The sequence below is a fragment of the Balaenoptera ricei genome, chromosome 3, assembly GCF_028023285.1.
Source record: "Balaenoptera ricei isolate mBalRic1 chromosome 3, mBalRic1.hap2, whole genome shotgun sequence".
NCBI lineage: Eukaryota > Metazoa > Chordata > Mammalia > Artiodactyla > Balaenopteridae > Balaenoptera > Balaenoptera ricei.
The window spans coordinates 128,120,828-128,135,523 of record NC_082641.1 but is presented as its reverse complement, the minus strand read 5'-3'; the positions used below and the strand labels follow the sequence as shown (position 1 = coordinate 128,135,523).

The 14,696-nt window shown below is 50.8% G+C and overlaps 1 protein-coding gene across 8 annotated transcripts in view; it reads left to right on the top strand.

Moving 5' to 3' along the window:
- The window catches only part of TNIP1 (TNFAIP3 interacting protein 1), a 45,846-nt gene that overhangs the window by 20,960 nt on the left and 10,190 nt on the right, over positions 1 to 14,696 (top strand). For 5 of the 8 annotated variants that reach the window (XM_059917525.1, XM_059917532.1, XM_059917526.1 and 2 more), the window contains 6 exons: positions 1,790 to 1,981; positions 6,516 to 6,610; positions 8,244 to 8,364; positions 12,054 to 12,143; positions 13,803 to 13,868; positions 14,030 to 14,173. In XM_059917525.1, coding sequence (XP_059773508.1) covers positions 1,790 to 1,981; positions 6,516 to 6,610; positions 8,244 to 8,364; positions 12,054 to 12,143; positions 13,803 to 13,868; positions 14,030 to 14,173 — 708 coding nt within the window. The remainder of the gene's footprint in view (positions 1 to 1,789; positions 1,982 to 6,515; positions 6,611 to 8,243; positions 8,365 to 12,053; positions 12,144 to 13,802; positions 13,869 to 14,029; positions 14,174 to 14,696) is intronic. The other 3 variants (XM_059917531.1, XM_059917530.1, XM_059917524.1) reach the window with 1 other exon arrangement.

Below are 14,696 nucleotides of genomic sequence, written 5' to 3'. Positions count from 1 at the left end.
TCCATTACAAACCTTGTAAAACAATTTGACTTTTTAAGCTACAAATGGTTGATTAAAATGTTAAAATCTTAAGTTAAAAGCCAAACAATAAGTTAAAATGCAATTAAATTAAAAATATTGAATTAACAAGGCCAAAAAAATGTTGCTCTTTAGTTCACTGATTGCATCTTGTGTCTGTCAGTCCCCAGTGCAATGTCCCCATCAAGTTGTCATGCAGCTTACACTAGCATGCCTTCAGTGATGAGGGGCTGCTCTGAGTATCAGAAATGTTCTGTGTTTTGTCCCCTGGGAACTTCTGTCCCCTTGTCCTGTTCTATCCCCAAGGGCTCTGAGAAGCTGGCCGAGGAGGCGAGACCCCCCTGCTCAGAAAGCATTTCACTCTATGACCCCGGACTTCATCTCGTTAATAGGTTCCTCCTTAGCCCCACCATGTGCCTAGTCTGTGCTGAGCAAAGACAAGACAGCCTCCCTGCTTTCTGGGAGCTTGTAGGCCAGTCGGAGAAGCCAGGGCGGTGAAACAATTCACCAGCCTTCAGTAGAGCACCGTTCACCACCTCAGATCCTGTGTGGGAAGAGGCAGTGGGGGAATGAAGGCAGAATTGAAGAAGCAGCAGCATCTGATAGAATACGGTGCTAGGAGTATTATGGAGGCATTCGCTGGACGTCACGCTGTGGCTGTCAGGGCATTTCCGCTGCTGCAGAGTTCAGATGAGGGAAGTGGCCATAGATGGAGAGTCAGGAAGCCCGAGTTCCAGTCCTGGCTCTGCCACTGACTCACTGGGCAACTTTGAGCAACCTCCTTCCCCCCGAACCTTCGTTTCCAATCCCGAACCCTGAGGCTCCCCGTAGTTCTGGCGGCCTGTGACTGCCATAAATGGTAGGGGAGGCCTGCTAGAGCAGCTGAAACACGGGGGCGCTGGGAAGGCTGAACAGAGGGGACACCACAGGAATGAAGCCCGAAGAGGCGTGGGGCCTGATGGGTAGGGGCTCAGGCAGGGGAAGGGGGGGACTCGGACGCCTGGCAGGAGCTTGATGCAGTCAGCCGTCAGCTACCCCTGTGGATCCTTGGACGTGGTGTTGGCATAGCTAAGGCACTGTCTTTGCCAAGAGTGTTCTAGACAGAGGAAACAGAGAGAAAGAGAGAGACAGGGAGTGATAGACTCAGAGATTGGACTGTATTGCCCACGGTTTGCTTCCTATCTCATCTCTCTGCTAGATCGGGATTCTTTGAACTATCTATGATTCCTAATGTGTTTTGAGTCTTGGGTCCTCTGAAAAGTTGGTGAATGCTTGGACCACTCCCCAGAAGACACACATATAGACATAATAGACAGTTTTGATGTCTGCTGGTCAAGCCTTCCTGAGCTGAAGAAGCAGTACTGTGTATTGAGTGATACCCCTTTCCTGGGCTTGCTGCTTTCATGTATCATTTCACCTGCATAAGAACCCTGTGGGGTAGAAGGGAAGAAAAGGGATGTGTACATGTAATAGATGAGGATTCTGAGGCCCTGTGGATGAGTGATTTACCCACAGGCACTCAGCAAGGCCCAATGTGTGGGAAGAAGGTGGCTCCAGCACTCGTAAGCCAGCCAGTGGCCCGGGAATCCCGGGTCTTGCCCTGTGAGTCAGCCCCAGACAGGGAACCTGCACAACTGGAGAATGTCCCTGGGCTGAGCTGGGATCAGAGGGGGGAGCTGAGTCATGAGGAATGGGGAAGCAGGGGGAGAAAGGCTGGCGGCACCTACTCAGACTGTGGTGAAGAGCGGTCCGCGTCCCCTCCCCCCGCCAGGAGCTGGGCCCCCTGCCCCACGAGGACAGCAACCTGATGCTGCACCTGCAGCGCCTGGAGACTACCCTGAGCGTGTGCGCCGAGGAGCCTGACCACAGCCAGCTCTTCACGCACCTGGGCCGCATGGCCCTCGAGTTCAACCGGCTGGCTTCCAAGGTGCACAAGAACGAGCAGCGCACCTCCATCCTGCAGGTGAGGCCGGGCCCGGGGAGGGTGGCCTGGGGTCTGCCGTGTGGCTCCGCCTCTGCTTCCTCCAGCTCTTCTGGGGAGTCCAGGGTACCACGGGGACTTCCGAGGGTGAGGATGGGGACCCGACTTGGGCTTCTTGTTCAAGGCAGTGAGCAGGGTAAGGAAGTTGTGAGAAGGGACGAGGAAGACGCGGGAAGCTGGGAAATAGTGGTGTGGCTGATGCAGATTTCATGGTTGGGGTTACTCTCGAGGCTGTGGATGTGGTAGGTTGGCAGCAGCCTTGCCTTTGTTCTTCACATACAGGTGGGGAAAGGGAGGGGACAGAGGCCGGCCCCTTGTATGTTACTGCCCCTGCCCCCTGAGCCAGGACCATCATTATCCGCACTTCACAGGTGGGGCCACAGCCCTTGAGAGGTGATTTTTTTTTTTTTTGCCTAAGGTCCCCCAGTTAGTAGATGGTGCAGCTGGGATTTGAGCCTCGATCTGTTGTATTCCAGAGTCCATGCTCTGAACTCCCATCCCAACCTGCCTCCCCAGTGGAGGAGGCTTCCTTTTACAGCCCTTCCTGTGCTGTGGGAACGAAGCCAGATTTCCTTCCTAGGCCAGGCCAGGCCTTGGAACCATAGGGTCCTTGGTTCCAGGAGACTCTTTATTGCTCTCTGACCTTGGGCAAGTGACTTATCCTCCCGGTTCCTCACTGTCTCCATCAGTAACATGGGGCTGGAAATGCCTCCCTCGTGGAATTGCTCTGAGTATTAAATGAAGCCCCTTGTACACTCTAGAACATAGTAAGCGCTCAAAAAGTGGTCACTGTTAAGATGTTATGGTGATGGCTCACCCACACTGGGCAGGGGATCTGAGCCTTGAGGGCTTGCGGGTAGGGAAGGATTCACAGATGGTGAAACTGAGGCTCCGAGAAGACCTGCTCAGGACCTGAGTGTCTGTCACCTTAGTGACAGAGCTGTAACTCCAAGCCTTCCTGCCTCCTAGACCCTCCTCTGGGCCAGTCACTGCCCTGTTGTCTCACTCATGTCAGCAAACATTCGAGGGCCCAGTTGACGGATGGGGTGCTGGGGTGTCCACTGTGTGCAGCTTTGGGAAGGACCTGGGTTGACAAGAGCAGGAGGGGCGTCCAGGCTGGAGACAGGTGTGAGGAGAGACGGGGGGAGCAGAGGATTCCCACCCCCACCTTGGGTGAGGGGCCACACTGGGAGGCTGGAGGAGTGATTGCAGCCTGGAGGGCCAGCCCGAGGGAGACAGCCTTCCGGTGTCAGCAAGGCCCAGAGATGTCAAGTGTCAAGGCTGAGCACTGGGGAGGCCTGGTGCGTTGCTTGTGGTGGGATCACTTTGAGTGTCAACTTTTCAGCTTTGTTGTTGTTGTTTTTTTAAGTTAATTAATTAATTAATTTTTGGCTGCGTTGGGTCTTCGTTGCTGCACGCGGACTTTTCTCTGGTTGCAGAGAGCAGGGGTTACTCTTCGTTGCGGTGGTTTCTCTTGTTGCGGAACACAGGCTCTAGGCGTGTGCGCGTGGGCTTCAGTAGTTGTGGCTCGTGGGCTCTAGAGCTCAGGCTCAGTAGTTGTGGCACACGGGCTTAGTTGCTCCGTGGCATGTGGGATCTTCCCAGACCAGGGCTCGAACCGGTGTCCCCTGCACTGGCAGGCGGATTCTTAACCACTGCGCCACCAGGGGAGTCCCAACTTTTCAGCTTTGAAATAAGGATTGATACTGGGCCTCATAAAAGGGGTCCTGCCAACCCTTGTTATTTAAAAAAAATTTTTTTTATTGACGTATAGTTGATTTACAATGTTGTGTTAGTTTTAGGTGTACAGCACAGTGATTCAGTTTTATATATAAATATATATACACATACACATATATTATTTTTCAGATTTTCTTTTTTTTTTTTTTTTTGGGCTGTGCTGCACGGTGTGCGGGATCTTAGTTCTCTGACCAAGGATTGAACCCGTGCCCCCTGCAGTGGAAGCGTGGAGTCTTAACCACTGAACCACCAGGAAAGTGCCCCCACTGTTATTTTTTTATCAGGCTCTTGTTTGTTTCCTTCTTAGCTCTTATCATAGTTTGTAATAATTTTATTAATTGGTTTCTTTACTTTGTGTTTGGTTTTTTCCCTTGTGTTCCCTGCTAGAATGTAGGCCTCACAAGAGGGGCAGGTACCTTGTCGGTCATATTCACCACTGCATCCCAGTGTCTGGCACTTCATAGGTGCTGAATGTACATTTGGTGAATGAACAAATGAATGAATGAACTAATGAACTCACACATGAGCTCTCTTAACCCCTTTGATGGAAGGTGATGACTTTTGTGTGACAACCTCTCTCTGTCTGCTTTGTGCCCAGGGCGTTTGCCTCTTGCCTAGAAGGAAAGCACATGAGGCCTTGTCCTGGCCTTCCCTTAGAAACCACAGCAGGATGTTCTGTTCCCTGGAGTCCCCACTCAGGGCTTTTGCATCCTGGGTACTTGCCCAGCCTGTGGGTGGTGGTAGATTAATCTGGTTCCTCCTCATTCATTCACTGATTAGTTTCTCGGTTCACTCAGCATTTCCAAGGCCGGGTATGGCATGAGGCCTCTGCTGGGCATTGCAGCCAGTCGTAATGGTTTTCTATTCCTCCATGTCTGACCACTCACCAGTTCCAGGCTGTGTTCTCCATTCAGCCTTCTCAAGTCTATCCTGGGTTAGTCAGAAAGGGCTCGGTTTTGCTGTGGAAACAAACAACTCTGAAATCTCCCTGGATAACATCAAAGTTTTCCCTCATATTCTGTGTGGCAGGGGCTCGTTTCTGCTCCACAATCACATTGAGGCCCCAGCTGTCTTGTGCCCTTTGACAGCCATAGGGAAAAAGAGACCAGAGAATTGTGCATGAGCCAGCCCAGAAGTGACACTTGTCACTACCACTCACCTTTCATCGGCCAGAACTGGTCACATGGTCACAGCAAGTCTGGGAAATGGACACGGAAGGGAGCAGATAGAAGGTCTGGTGAATATCGCTCACTGTCTCTTCCCTCAGCCCAGCTCACAGCCTGCCACCTCCCTTCTCTAATCGTTCATCACAGGCGAAAGAGGCAGCATTTAGGATCTGCCAGATGGAGTTTAATCCCCTTGGTGATTCCAAGAGCTGTACAACCTCATGCACATTATTTCACCTGCACTAGCCTACATTTTAAAACTTTTGGCCACACCGTGCAACTTGCGGGATCTTAGTTCCCTGACTGGGGATTGAACCTGGGGCCTCGGCAGTGGAAGCATCGAGTCCTAAGCACTGGACTGCTAGGGAATTCCCTGGCCTACATTTAAAATAGAGATGAATTACGTAGCTTTGGGGAAGCTGTGAGGCTCCACCGAGGTGGTGAGTGGAAGAACACCTGGCCATTTATGGGTCATGGGTTAGGTGCTCGCTAGGTATTTGTTGAGAGATTGAGTCACTTAGTACTGACCTGGTGCATCACCCTTACTAGTCAGAACCTCCCTTCCCGCCATCTGTGAGGCCCTGAGTCTGGCTGCCCATCTTCCATGCCCCCTCCACCTTGCAGCACTTCAAACATGTCCTCAAAGGTGATCAAGCGCCTGGCAGCTCACGAGGCACTTGCACTCTCCCGGTCTCGTTTGTCCTCATAGCAGCCCTATAAAGGAGGCAGGGGAGGAGCAGTTGTCCCACTTTGTAGGTGGGGGAACTAACTGTGTCTCAGAAGTGAGGGAATCCTGAGCCACACTGGGAATTGGTGAGGTCTTGACCCAATGCCCTGTCTTCTGACTTGCCGGCTGACAACCTTGCACCCCGGCTGCCTTGAGTACTCTCCAGATCTCCTAAGCTCTAGGCCTACTACGACTCAGGTCCATTCAGCCAACCAGTCCTGCGTTCCTTCAACAGAGTGTCGAGCTGAGCTGGGCCCTGGGCTGAGGATCCCACAGTGGACAAGAGAGCGGCGAGAGGATCCCAGCCGTCTGGGAATTCATGGACTAGTGGGGTGGGGGGGGGACATTAAGAAAGTAACGACACTGATGGTTCTTTAGCTCTAATTGTCACAGGTACCAGGAAGGGTGAGAGCAGGGGACTGTGAGTGAGGATAATGGAGGTGACCTAACTCACCTGAGATGTGGGAGTCAGGGAGGACTTCTCAGAGGAGGTGACGTTTAGGCTAAGACTTGAAGCAGGAGTAGAAGTCAGCCAGGGGAAGGCTGTTGGGGAAGAGCATTCTAGGCTGTGGGAACAGCAGTGAAGGAGGAGGAGGGATGGTGCTCTCTGCCTTGGAGGAACAGAAGGCGCTGTGGCTGATTCTTGGTCCGGCGTCCTCATGGCTGGCTCCTGAGGGAGAGGATGCAGAGAGAAGCCTGGGTGGGCCTTGTGGCTTGGCTCCTGCTGTCCCAGGAGGGCTTGGGTGAGGCCATTGCAAAGGGGATACCGTGTCGGGACCTGGTGTGGCTATAGCTCCCCCCGCCCCCCGCCCCGCAGCATCAACCTGCATTTGGGGTGCACCCCTTCCCTTACCTTGCCCCCATCTCCCTCTCTGCCCTGCAGACCCTGTGTGAGCAGCTTCGGAAGGAGAATGAGGCCCTGAAGGCCAAGCTGGACAAGGGCCTGGAGCAGCGGGATCAGGCTGCTGAGAGGCTCCGGTAAGTCCAGGCTCCTCAGAGGAGGGGTGAGGAGTCGGATGGGCAGGAGGAGGGCGGTGGTACATGGCACTGATTTCCGGGCTGAGCGCTCTGAGGCCTGTGCCCAGAGCCCTGCTTTGGATGTCAGGTCTCTTGGTCCTTCTCCTTGGGTGTTTCCTCTCTGGTCCTTTTAATACCTTGGGGAGTGTTTGTGTATAAAGTGCCTTGAGAGCTTCAGAAGAAGGTCTGTACAAAGTGCACTCCTTCCTTGGGAACTTACCCCCTCCACCTGTTAACAGCAGCTAGCTGGCTGTTGGAGAGAGGGCTCTGGACTTTGCTGCCCCCTGCTGGTCACCATCCTGACCTGCTCTGTTTCCTGAGAACAGTCAGGGGTATGCTCACCTGGGCTACTACTGAGTCTCAGACTTAACTGTGCATCAGAATCACTGAGGGTCAGGAAAGGCATTGCAAGTTTACACTCCCACGCCTCTCTCCTGTGCTGAGATTCTGGTTCAGTGGGTCTGGGGTGAGACCTAGGCATCTGCATTTTCCAGTGGGCCTCTCTGATTACGATGTAGGTAGACCCAGGATCACACCTGAGAGGCACTGATCTTGACTGTCAGAGCTCAAAGGGCCCTTTGAGATCATGTGGGCCAAACCCCTCACCCTGCAGAGGGAAACTGAGGTCCAGGGAGAGGCCTGTGAGGCCCAGAGGGAGTCAGGTGTGACTACTGCTCCACTGTGCCGTTTTGAATCAGCATATATTTATTGACTTCTGGATGGCCAAGCAGTTGGAGTTTTATAGCCATAATGACTCCATCCATGGATCCAAAAACCCAGGCTGGAGGAAAGACCCATGATTAGAAGGCGAGGATGCAAGTCCCCACTCTGTGACCTTGGGAAAGCCATTTTACTTCTGTTTTCCTATTAATCACATGGAAACCAGCTGGCAAATAGAATACAAAGAAATAGTTTCCATATTTCAGTCATACCTGAGTCCACATCACCATTTTTCTTGTGTCCTGTATCACCTACCTTATTATGTACTTAAGAATTTAATTTGCATCATGTTTTTGCTTAAGATTATTATAATGAAAACTTGCACTAGAGTAACTGGAAAACAGCCTGACCTGGAATAAATAGAAGATACCTCCAATAATAAACACAACAAAAATGGAAGGATGTTAATTAATTTTGGCGAATTGCCCGCTCAAGGCTCTGAGGCTAAAGGCTGCTCTTTCTCTGTTAACATGGGAGACTAGCAAGCACTAGAGAGACACTCAGGACCTATCAGCACCAAACTGAGACTTTCCCCATCCTCCGCACAGGATGTCTGAGGATAATTGGAAAGGGTGGAATTTTCTCAGAGAGTGCGATCCAGGGTTCTTTAATGCAGTATGGATGTATCCTGAAGATCTCATGTATACAGATGTCTCACAGTTGGGGAAACCCTGTTGGTGAGCATCAGAAACTTCTAGGGAAGCCGAGCAAAGTGGCGTAAGGATGCCCTATGTGGTTGCACCTGAGGGCAGGTCTCAGGGACTCGCCTTACTCCCCACATCTCAGCTGCAACTCAGATGAGTAGCAGGTCTGAGGTCCCCAGGATCCTCGACCCAGGGCCAGCAATATGACCTCTCTCTTTGCCTCCAACCAGGGAGGAAAACCTGGAGCTCAGGAAGTTGTTGATGAGCAGCGGCAAAGATGGTGCCTCCAGATGGCCAGGCTCACCAAAGACGGAAGGCACGGGCAAGAAGGGGGCAGCCGCACAGCAGCAGGTATGTGGTCAGAAACTCCTTCCCCAGCACTGCAGTGGCTGGTGCCCAGCCTCCAGAGGCAGTGAGCCAGCCCCACTGCTGGAAGGTTCTAGTTGTTAGGCAGCGTTTCCTTGGCTTGTCCTGAGAGTCCAACTCCCTGTAGCTTCCACTCCTCAGCCCTTATTCTGCCGCCAGCCACATGGAGTGTCCCATTCCCTGGGACACACGCTCAGCCTGCTGCCTGTGACTCTGGCCCCCTGGCTCCCACATGCCTTCTCTTCTCCAGGCTGAATACCTGCAGTTCCTTTGGTCATTTCTCATAAAGATGGTGTCGTGTCATTTGTGCGGTCTGGGCATATCCCCTAAACACATTCCAGTTTGTCGAAGTCTTTCTTACAGGGTGGCTCCCAAAAATCAGTTTAATGTCTCAGATACCCCTAGTGGTATTAGGGTGTTAGGTTGAGAAAGCCCCTGAAGGAACTCTGTTAAGCTCCTACCTGGGAGCCTCTGACATGCAGAGAACAGGGTGTGGGCTGACGCAGCAAGGCCTGCTAATGCCCTGGGCTGGCCCACCTGCCCCCTTCCCACCACAGCTCCCAGCACTGGCTCACATCCAGTTCCCAGCTAGGAGCTGGCTGGCCCCTTGCCTGGCCTGTGCTGTGCTGCAGAGCTGAGTCCCAACTTTTTACTGACATGTTTCTCCTCTTTAATGGGGTTTAATGGCTGTACAGCAGGACTCAGTGTCTTTAACAAACCCCACACTTGTGTAATAGTAATAATTATCCTAATAACTTAATTCCTTATTACTATGTGGCAATGTAGAGTTTACCCGGGATTTGCAAACTCATTATGTGATTTGGACGTCCTCTCTACATGTCAGGGAGGCAGGGCTGGGACTGTTACTCTGTGAGACAGCTATGGCAGGAGGTTTGGAGAGGTCCTGTGACATCACATCATCTAGATTCCTGCATCCACCTGTTATTAGGCAGACGTGGGGTGTGAGAGGGCAACGTGCCGACGAATGGCCTTCTGAATCCCAGCCCATGAAGCCCCTCTCTTCTTCCATTTACCCCTCAAGTCAGAGCCTGCCTTGTCTGCCCTCTTGAGGAAGTGACTTGTGGACTCTTCCGATCTCCCCTGGGTTCTCAGAAGTGTGTGGGCAGGCCTCTTCACTTTTCCAAAGCCCTTAACCTCACTGACTTCTCGAAAGGCCAGATGCCCTTATTGCCCTGCCGGGGAGGGAGGTCCCGTAGGAGGCGTGCGTTCTGGGCAGTGCTGAAGCCTGTGCCCTGGAGTTGCATGTGGGTTGAATGCTGACTCTACCTCTGGTCAGTGCTGCCACCTTGGACAAGTTGCATAACCTGACCTCAGTTTCCTCCTCTGTGAAATGGAGATAATGACGCCTACCTCAGAGGGTCATTGGAGGATTCAGTGATGTGACGCCTGTATAGTAGGTTTAGCACTTGGCACATGGTAAACAGTGAACATTGGCTGTCACTCTTAATGGCAGATTTGGTGCCTCTCTTCTCTGTGGAGGTTAAGGATGCACCCAGGAGCACGGCACCCCCCTTCCTCCTTCCCCAGTATGGGCAGGCCCATCTCTCACTTTTCCTAAAGGAGGTGAGACTGTCCCTGGAGGGCTCCCCCAGCCTTCTCCCCTTACTCCCGGGCTCTATGGTGTACCTCAGCCTGTAGGGGCGCTTGAGCCTCACAAGTTCACTCAGCACCGTCCCCACGCCCCCCACCCCCCAACCAGCCACAGGGGAGTGTGGACGAGAATGGGAAGGCAAGGAACAGAGAGAATGTGGGCAACGACTCCAGGACAAATGCTGTCGGACCCACAGGATGTCAGAGGTTGGGGCCCATCCTGTTTGATCTCTTTGTACCGAGGCCCAAAAAGGGTGTGGGTCTTGGCCTACATCAAGCAGGGCCTTGGAGATAGAGCTGGTGTTCAGTTTCTGAATTGCTAGCATCATGCAGTGGGATCCTAGTTACCTGACCAGGGTTCGAACCCGCACCCCCTGCAGTGGAAGCGCAGAGTCCTAACCACTGGACCGCCAGGGAATTCCCAACACTTCCTATGTATAAAAAAATTTTTTTTTTAATTTTTAATTTTGAGATAATTTTAGGCTTACAGAAGAGTAGCTAAATAGTCCAGAGAGTGTCCCTCTCCCCATCGCCTTAACATCTCACCTAACCGTGGTTCAGTGATGAAAACCAGGAAATGAACATTGGCACAATACTATTAACTGAACTACAGACTTTGTTCAGATTTCACCAGTTTTTCACTCATGTCCTTTTTCTGTACCAGGATCGAATCCAGGATCCCACATTGCATTTATCAATAGTTGTCCTGTCTCCTTAGTTTCCTCTGTCTGTGACAGCGCCCAGTGGTTCTTGTCTTTCATGAACTTGAGGCTTTTGAGTTATACTGGCCAGTTATTTTGTAGAATGTGCCTCAACTTGGGTTTCTCTGATGTTTTCTTATGATAAGACTGATGTTATGGATTTGGACAAGACGATCACTGGAGTGACATCTTGCATCATGTCAAGGGTACATGATATCGATGTGTCTATTTACATTCAATCTTGATCATTTGGCTAAAGGGGTGTCTGTCAGCTTTCTCCATAATAAAGGGACTAATTTTCCCTTTGTAGTTAATAAATATTTACTTTCGAGGAGACACTTTGAGACTGCAGATGTCCTGTTTCTCCTTATACTAATTTTAGTATCCACTGGCCGATCTCACCTGCAGTGATTATTGCTATAGTCTTCTAATGGTGATTTTGTGCTTCCCTCATTCCTTCTCTATTTACTAATTGGAATTTTTCTTCTCCCCCATCTATTTATTTATTTATTCATTTATTTTTTTCTATTAATAGGGACTCAAGGATATTTATTTTATTCTTTGGCTTATAATCCAGCACTGTCGCAATTTGTTTTCTTGTTCAAATTGTTCCAGCTTTGGTCGTAGGAAGCTCTTTCAAGTTGTCTCCTATGCCCATTTGACGTGCCCTTCTTCTTCTTATTACTATTATTATGATTGAGCACTTCCTTACTTTCTGGCACCACAAGTCGCTCCATAATCACCTTATATTTTCCCTGCCCCAGACCTGAAATTAACCACTTCTCCAAGGAGTCCTGTTTCTTTTTGTTAGAGAATGGTGTTTAGAAACCAAGATCTGTGCTCATTGCTATTGGAGTGACACTGCTTTAGGCCCTCTCAGAGGTCAGAGCTAGGAAATACATGTACTAATCACACATGCACACAAATCTTTATTTGTGTATCTTTTAAAAAACATTTTAAAAATAAACATTTTATAAAATGTTAAAAAAAATGTGTAACTCTTGCCTTCCAGGCTGGAGCATTTTTGGCTGATGGGTTGGGGAGGAGAGGGCAGCTGGCAGTGCCTTAGAGAGAGAGCCTGAGCAGGAAAAGAAGTGGCCATGGAGGTGGGATGGGGGGGAGGGAGAGGGAAGGGTCTGGGAGCCACTGAGGGTCAGGGAGGGGGAATAATGATCTCCATGGACTTCCCTAAGAGACTCAGTCATAGCTGGGATGAGTAGCAGTGTCCTGGTGGGTGGGAGGGTAGAGAGGCAAGAGACGGAGGGCTGGGCCTCATGGGTGAGCAGCCTCAGAGGAGCACTGAGTAGGGAAGAGAATTGTTATTTGAGGCTCTGCTGAAGGCCCCTCTGTGTTTCTCCTCAGGCTGGTGTGACAGCAGGTAAAGTCCCAGAGGTGGGAGCCTTGGGTGCGGCTGAGAAGAAGGTGAGGATGCTGGAGCAGCAGCGCACGGAGGTAGGTGGCTGGAGGGAGTGGTGGTGGTTGGGGAAGACCCCTCCTCACTCCCGGGACCAGCAGGACAGAGACCCTCCCTGGCCCCCTGGCTCCGGCTAGGCCCAGGTCTCTGTGATGCGTTGCCGTGGTGACTACTGAACCATCTGCCCGTGGGTGAGAGATGCTGCTTTGCCCTGGCTCTTGTCTCCTGATCAGTTCCCCTACCCACAGGAGTCACTCTGAGGAGGTGGCATTTGGGGTATGGCCTAAAATTGCTGCAGGGGGTAGTTTAGGAAGGCTCCCATGGTAAACCCTGGATGGTGGAGAGAGGTTGTGATAAGGGGCAAGTTTTAGCATCAGGAATGGGGAGTCTGGGGTTCATCTGTCACCACGCAGCTGGTTCAGGGAGGGACTGTCACAGAAGGAGAGATCCCATACCTGCTTGCAGCACTGCTTCTAATCAGTTGAGAGTCTCCAGAAGTTGAGGGTCTTTCCTTGTGTCTCGTGCATAGTCTTCCTCTGTCCCCCACCCCCGGTATGTCTGGACCAGAGGTGGGAGCCCCACCCTCTCTATTCTCTGAGCCCCTCCTCTCCACACAGCCTGGTCCTTGTCCCAGACCCTGGGCCTTTCTGCCCTCCCTGGTCCTCCAGCACATTTGAGAGTCAGGTTCTCTTGGTCTTTTGTTTATATGCATATTCATTTTAGTTTTCTTTTTGTATTGCTGTAAGGTTTTTGTTTTTGTTTTTCTGATTACAGAAGTTATATAATGCTCATTATAAAAAGATCGAGAATCTCACCTCCTGGAGATGACCACAGTTGATAACAGTTCATTACATATTCCTCAATTTTGTCTATGTACTTACTAATGTATGATGTTTGTAAAAATGATATCATACATACCACATTGCAGATTGCTTTTTTTCTTTCTTCCCTTAAAATTAACTATATCTTTGAGGGTATTTATTTATATGTAAAACATACCCTATGTTTCTTTACTTCTGAGTACTTTTTATCATATTTTAATGTTTTTGAACTTGGGATGCCCTTTCCATTGTTAATTTAATGATGTTGGATTGTTTTTCTTCCTCAAATTGTTATTACATCAAGATTATGGCAAATAATTAGTATCATCTCAGAACGGAGGCAATGTATTAGGCACCTGAATTTCTGAAGAGCTGTGCAGTGCTCCATTTTCTGTTTATTCTGTCATTTCCTTAACCTGTTTCTTATGCTCAGGTTGGCCTCTAGATTTTTTTGCAATATGAACATTGTTGAGCTGATCAACAGTACACATAGTTTTTACACACTTGTGCAAGTGCTTCTTTTGGTTACATTTTTTGGAGTGGAATTATTTGGTTAAAGAGAACGAGAATTTGAAATTTAAATACAAAGTCCCAAATTGCCCTCCACATGGGTGTGTGTTCCATAATTCTACAATAACAATTGTATGCTCTTTCTGTGTCTTGGTGTTAGTCTTGCCTTCCCGGCAAGGGTAAAATGTGGCGGTTGATAAAGGTGATTTGCTTTGAGGAACGTTTTTGAGAAGCGCAGGATCGAGGCAGTGTGTGTAGCTGCCGTCCGCGCACGCTGCGCACGCCTGCGAAGCTGGTGTTGGAGGAGTTGGCTCTCTCTGGTCGTTCTCTGCTTATCTCCTGCCCACCCCAATCTCTCCCCCGCAGCTGCTGGAAGTGAACAAGCAGTGGGACCAGCATTTCCGGTCCATGAAGCAGCAGTATGAGCAGAAGGTACTGTGGGGGTGATGGGAGCTCAAGGCTGGAGCCTGCTTCACAGCTGGGCTCTCCGGGCATCTCCAGCATCCTGCATGCTGCTTCCCTCGCAGCAGCCTTGAACCTTGGACGTTCACCCCCAGCCCTTACACACTCCCTTTCTCTGCCTCTGAACTCAGATCACTGAGCTGCGCCAGAAGCTGGCGGACCTGCAGAAGCAGGTGACGGACCTGGAGGCCGAGCGGGAGCAGAAGCAGCGCGACTTTGACCGCAAGCTCCTCCTGGCCAAGTCCAAGATAGAAATGGAGGAGGCAAGTGTGACGGTTGGTCCCACAGCTTCAGCTCCGGGGCGCCAGCCCTCTCCTCCCCAGCAGTCTGGAGCTAGTAAACAAGCAGGGGTGGGACTCAGGAGACGCGGGTTCCATCTCTGACTCCAGTACTCAAGGGCTGTGTTGCCGGAGGCAAAAGCACTTTCCTTGCCCGTGCCTCAGTTTCCCATCTGAAAATCGAGATTGGATTAGTTATTCTTTTCATTTTTTTCTTGCTTTTATACCAAAGAGCTTTTGGTTCAGTTAAAATCTTACGATCTAGGGAACTGCACAGGGAAGCACAGAATGTAAAAGAGATTCCGCAGGCCTGCCCTAGTACACTTGATGGGCTGGATGCTGCTGAATGTGTACAGCGGTGATGGCTGTTTGTGGGCGAGGGGCTCCAGCATTAGACAGAGCTTCCTTCAGTCCTTCCTCTGGTCAGTGTTCAACAGATCATGCCCTGGGCACCGTGCTGGGCACACAGACTCAGCAGTGAACAGTCAACCCCGCCCTCGGGGGAAGAGACGCGGGACAT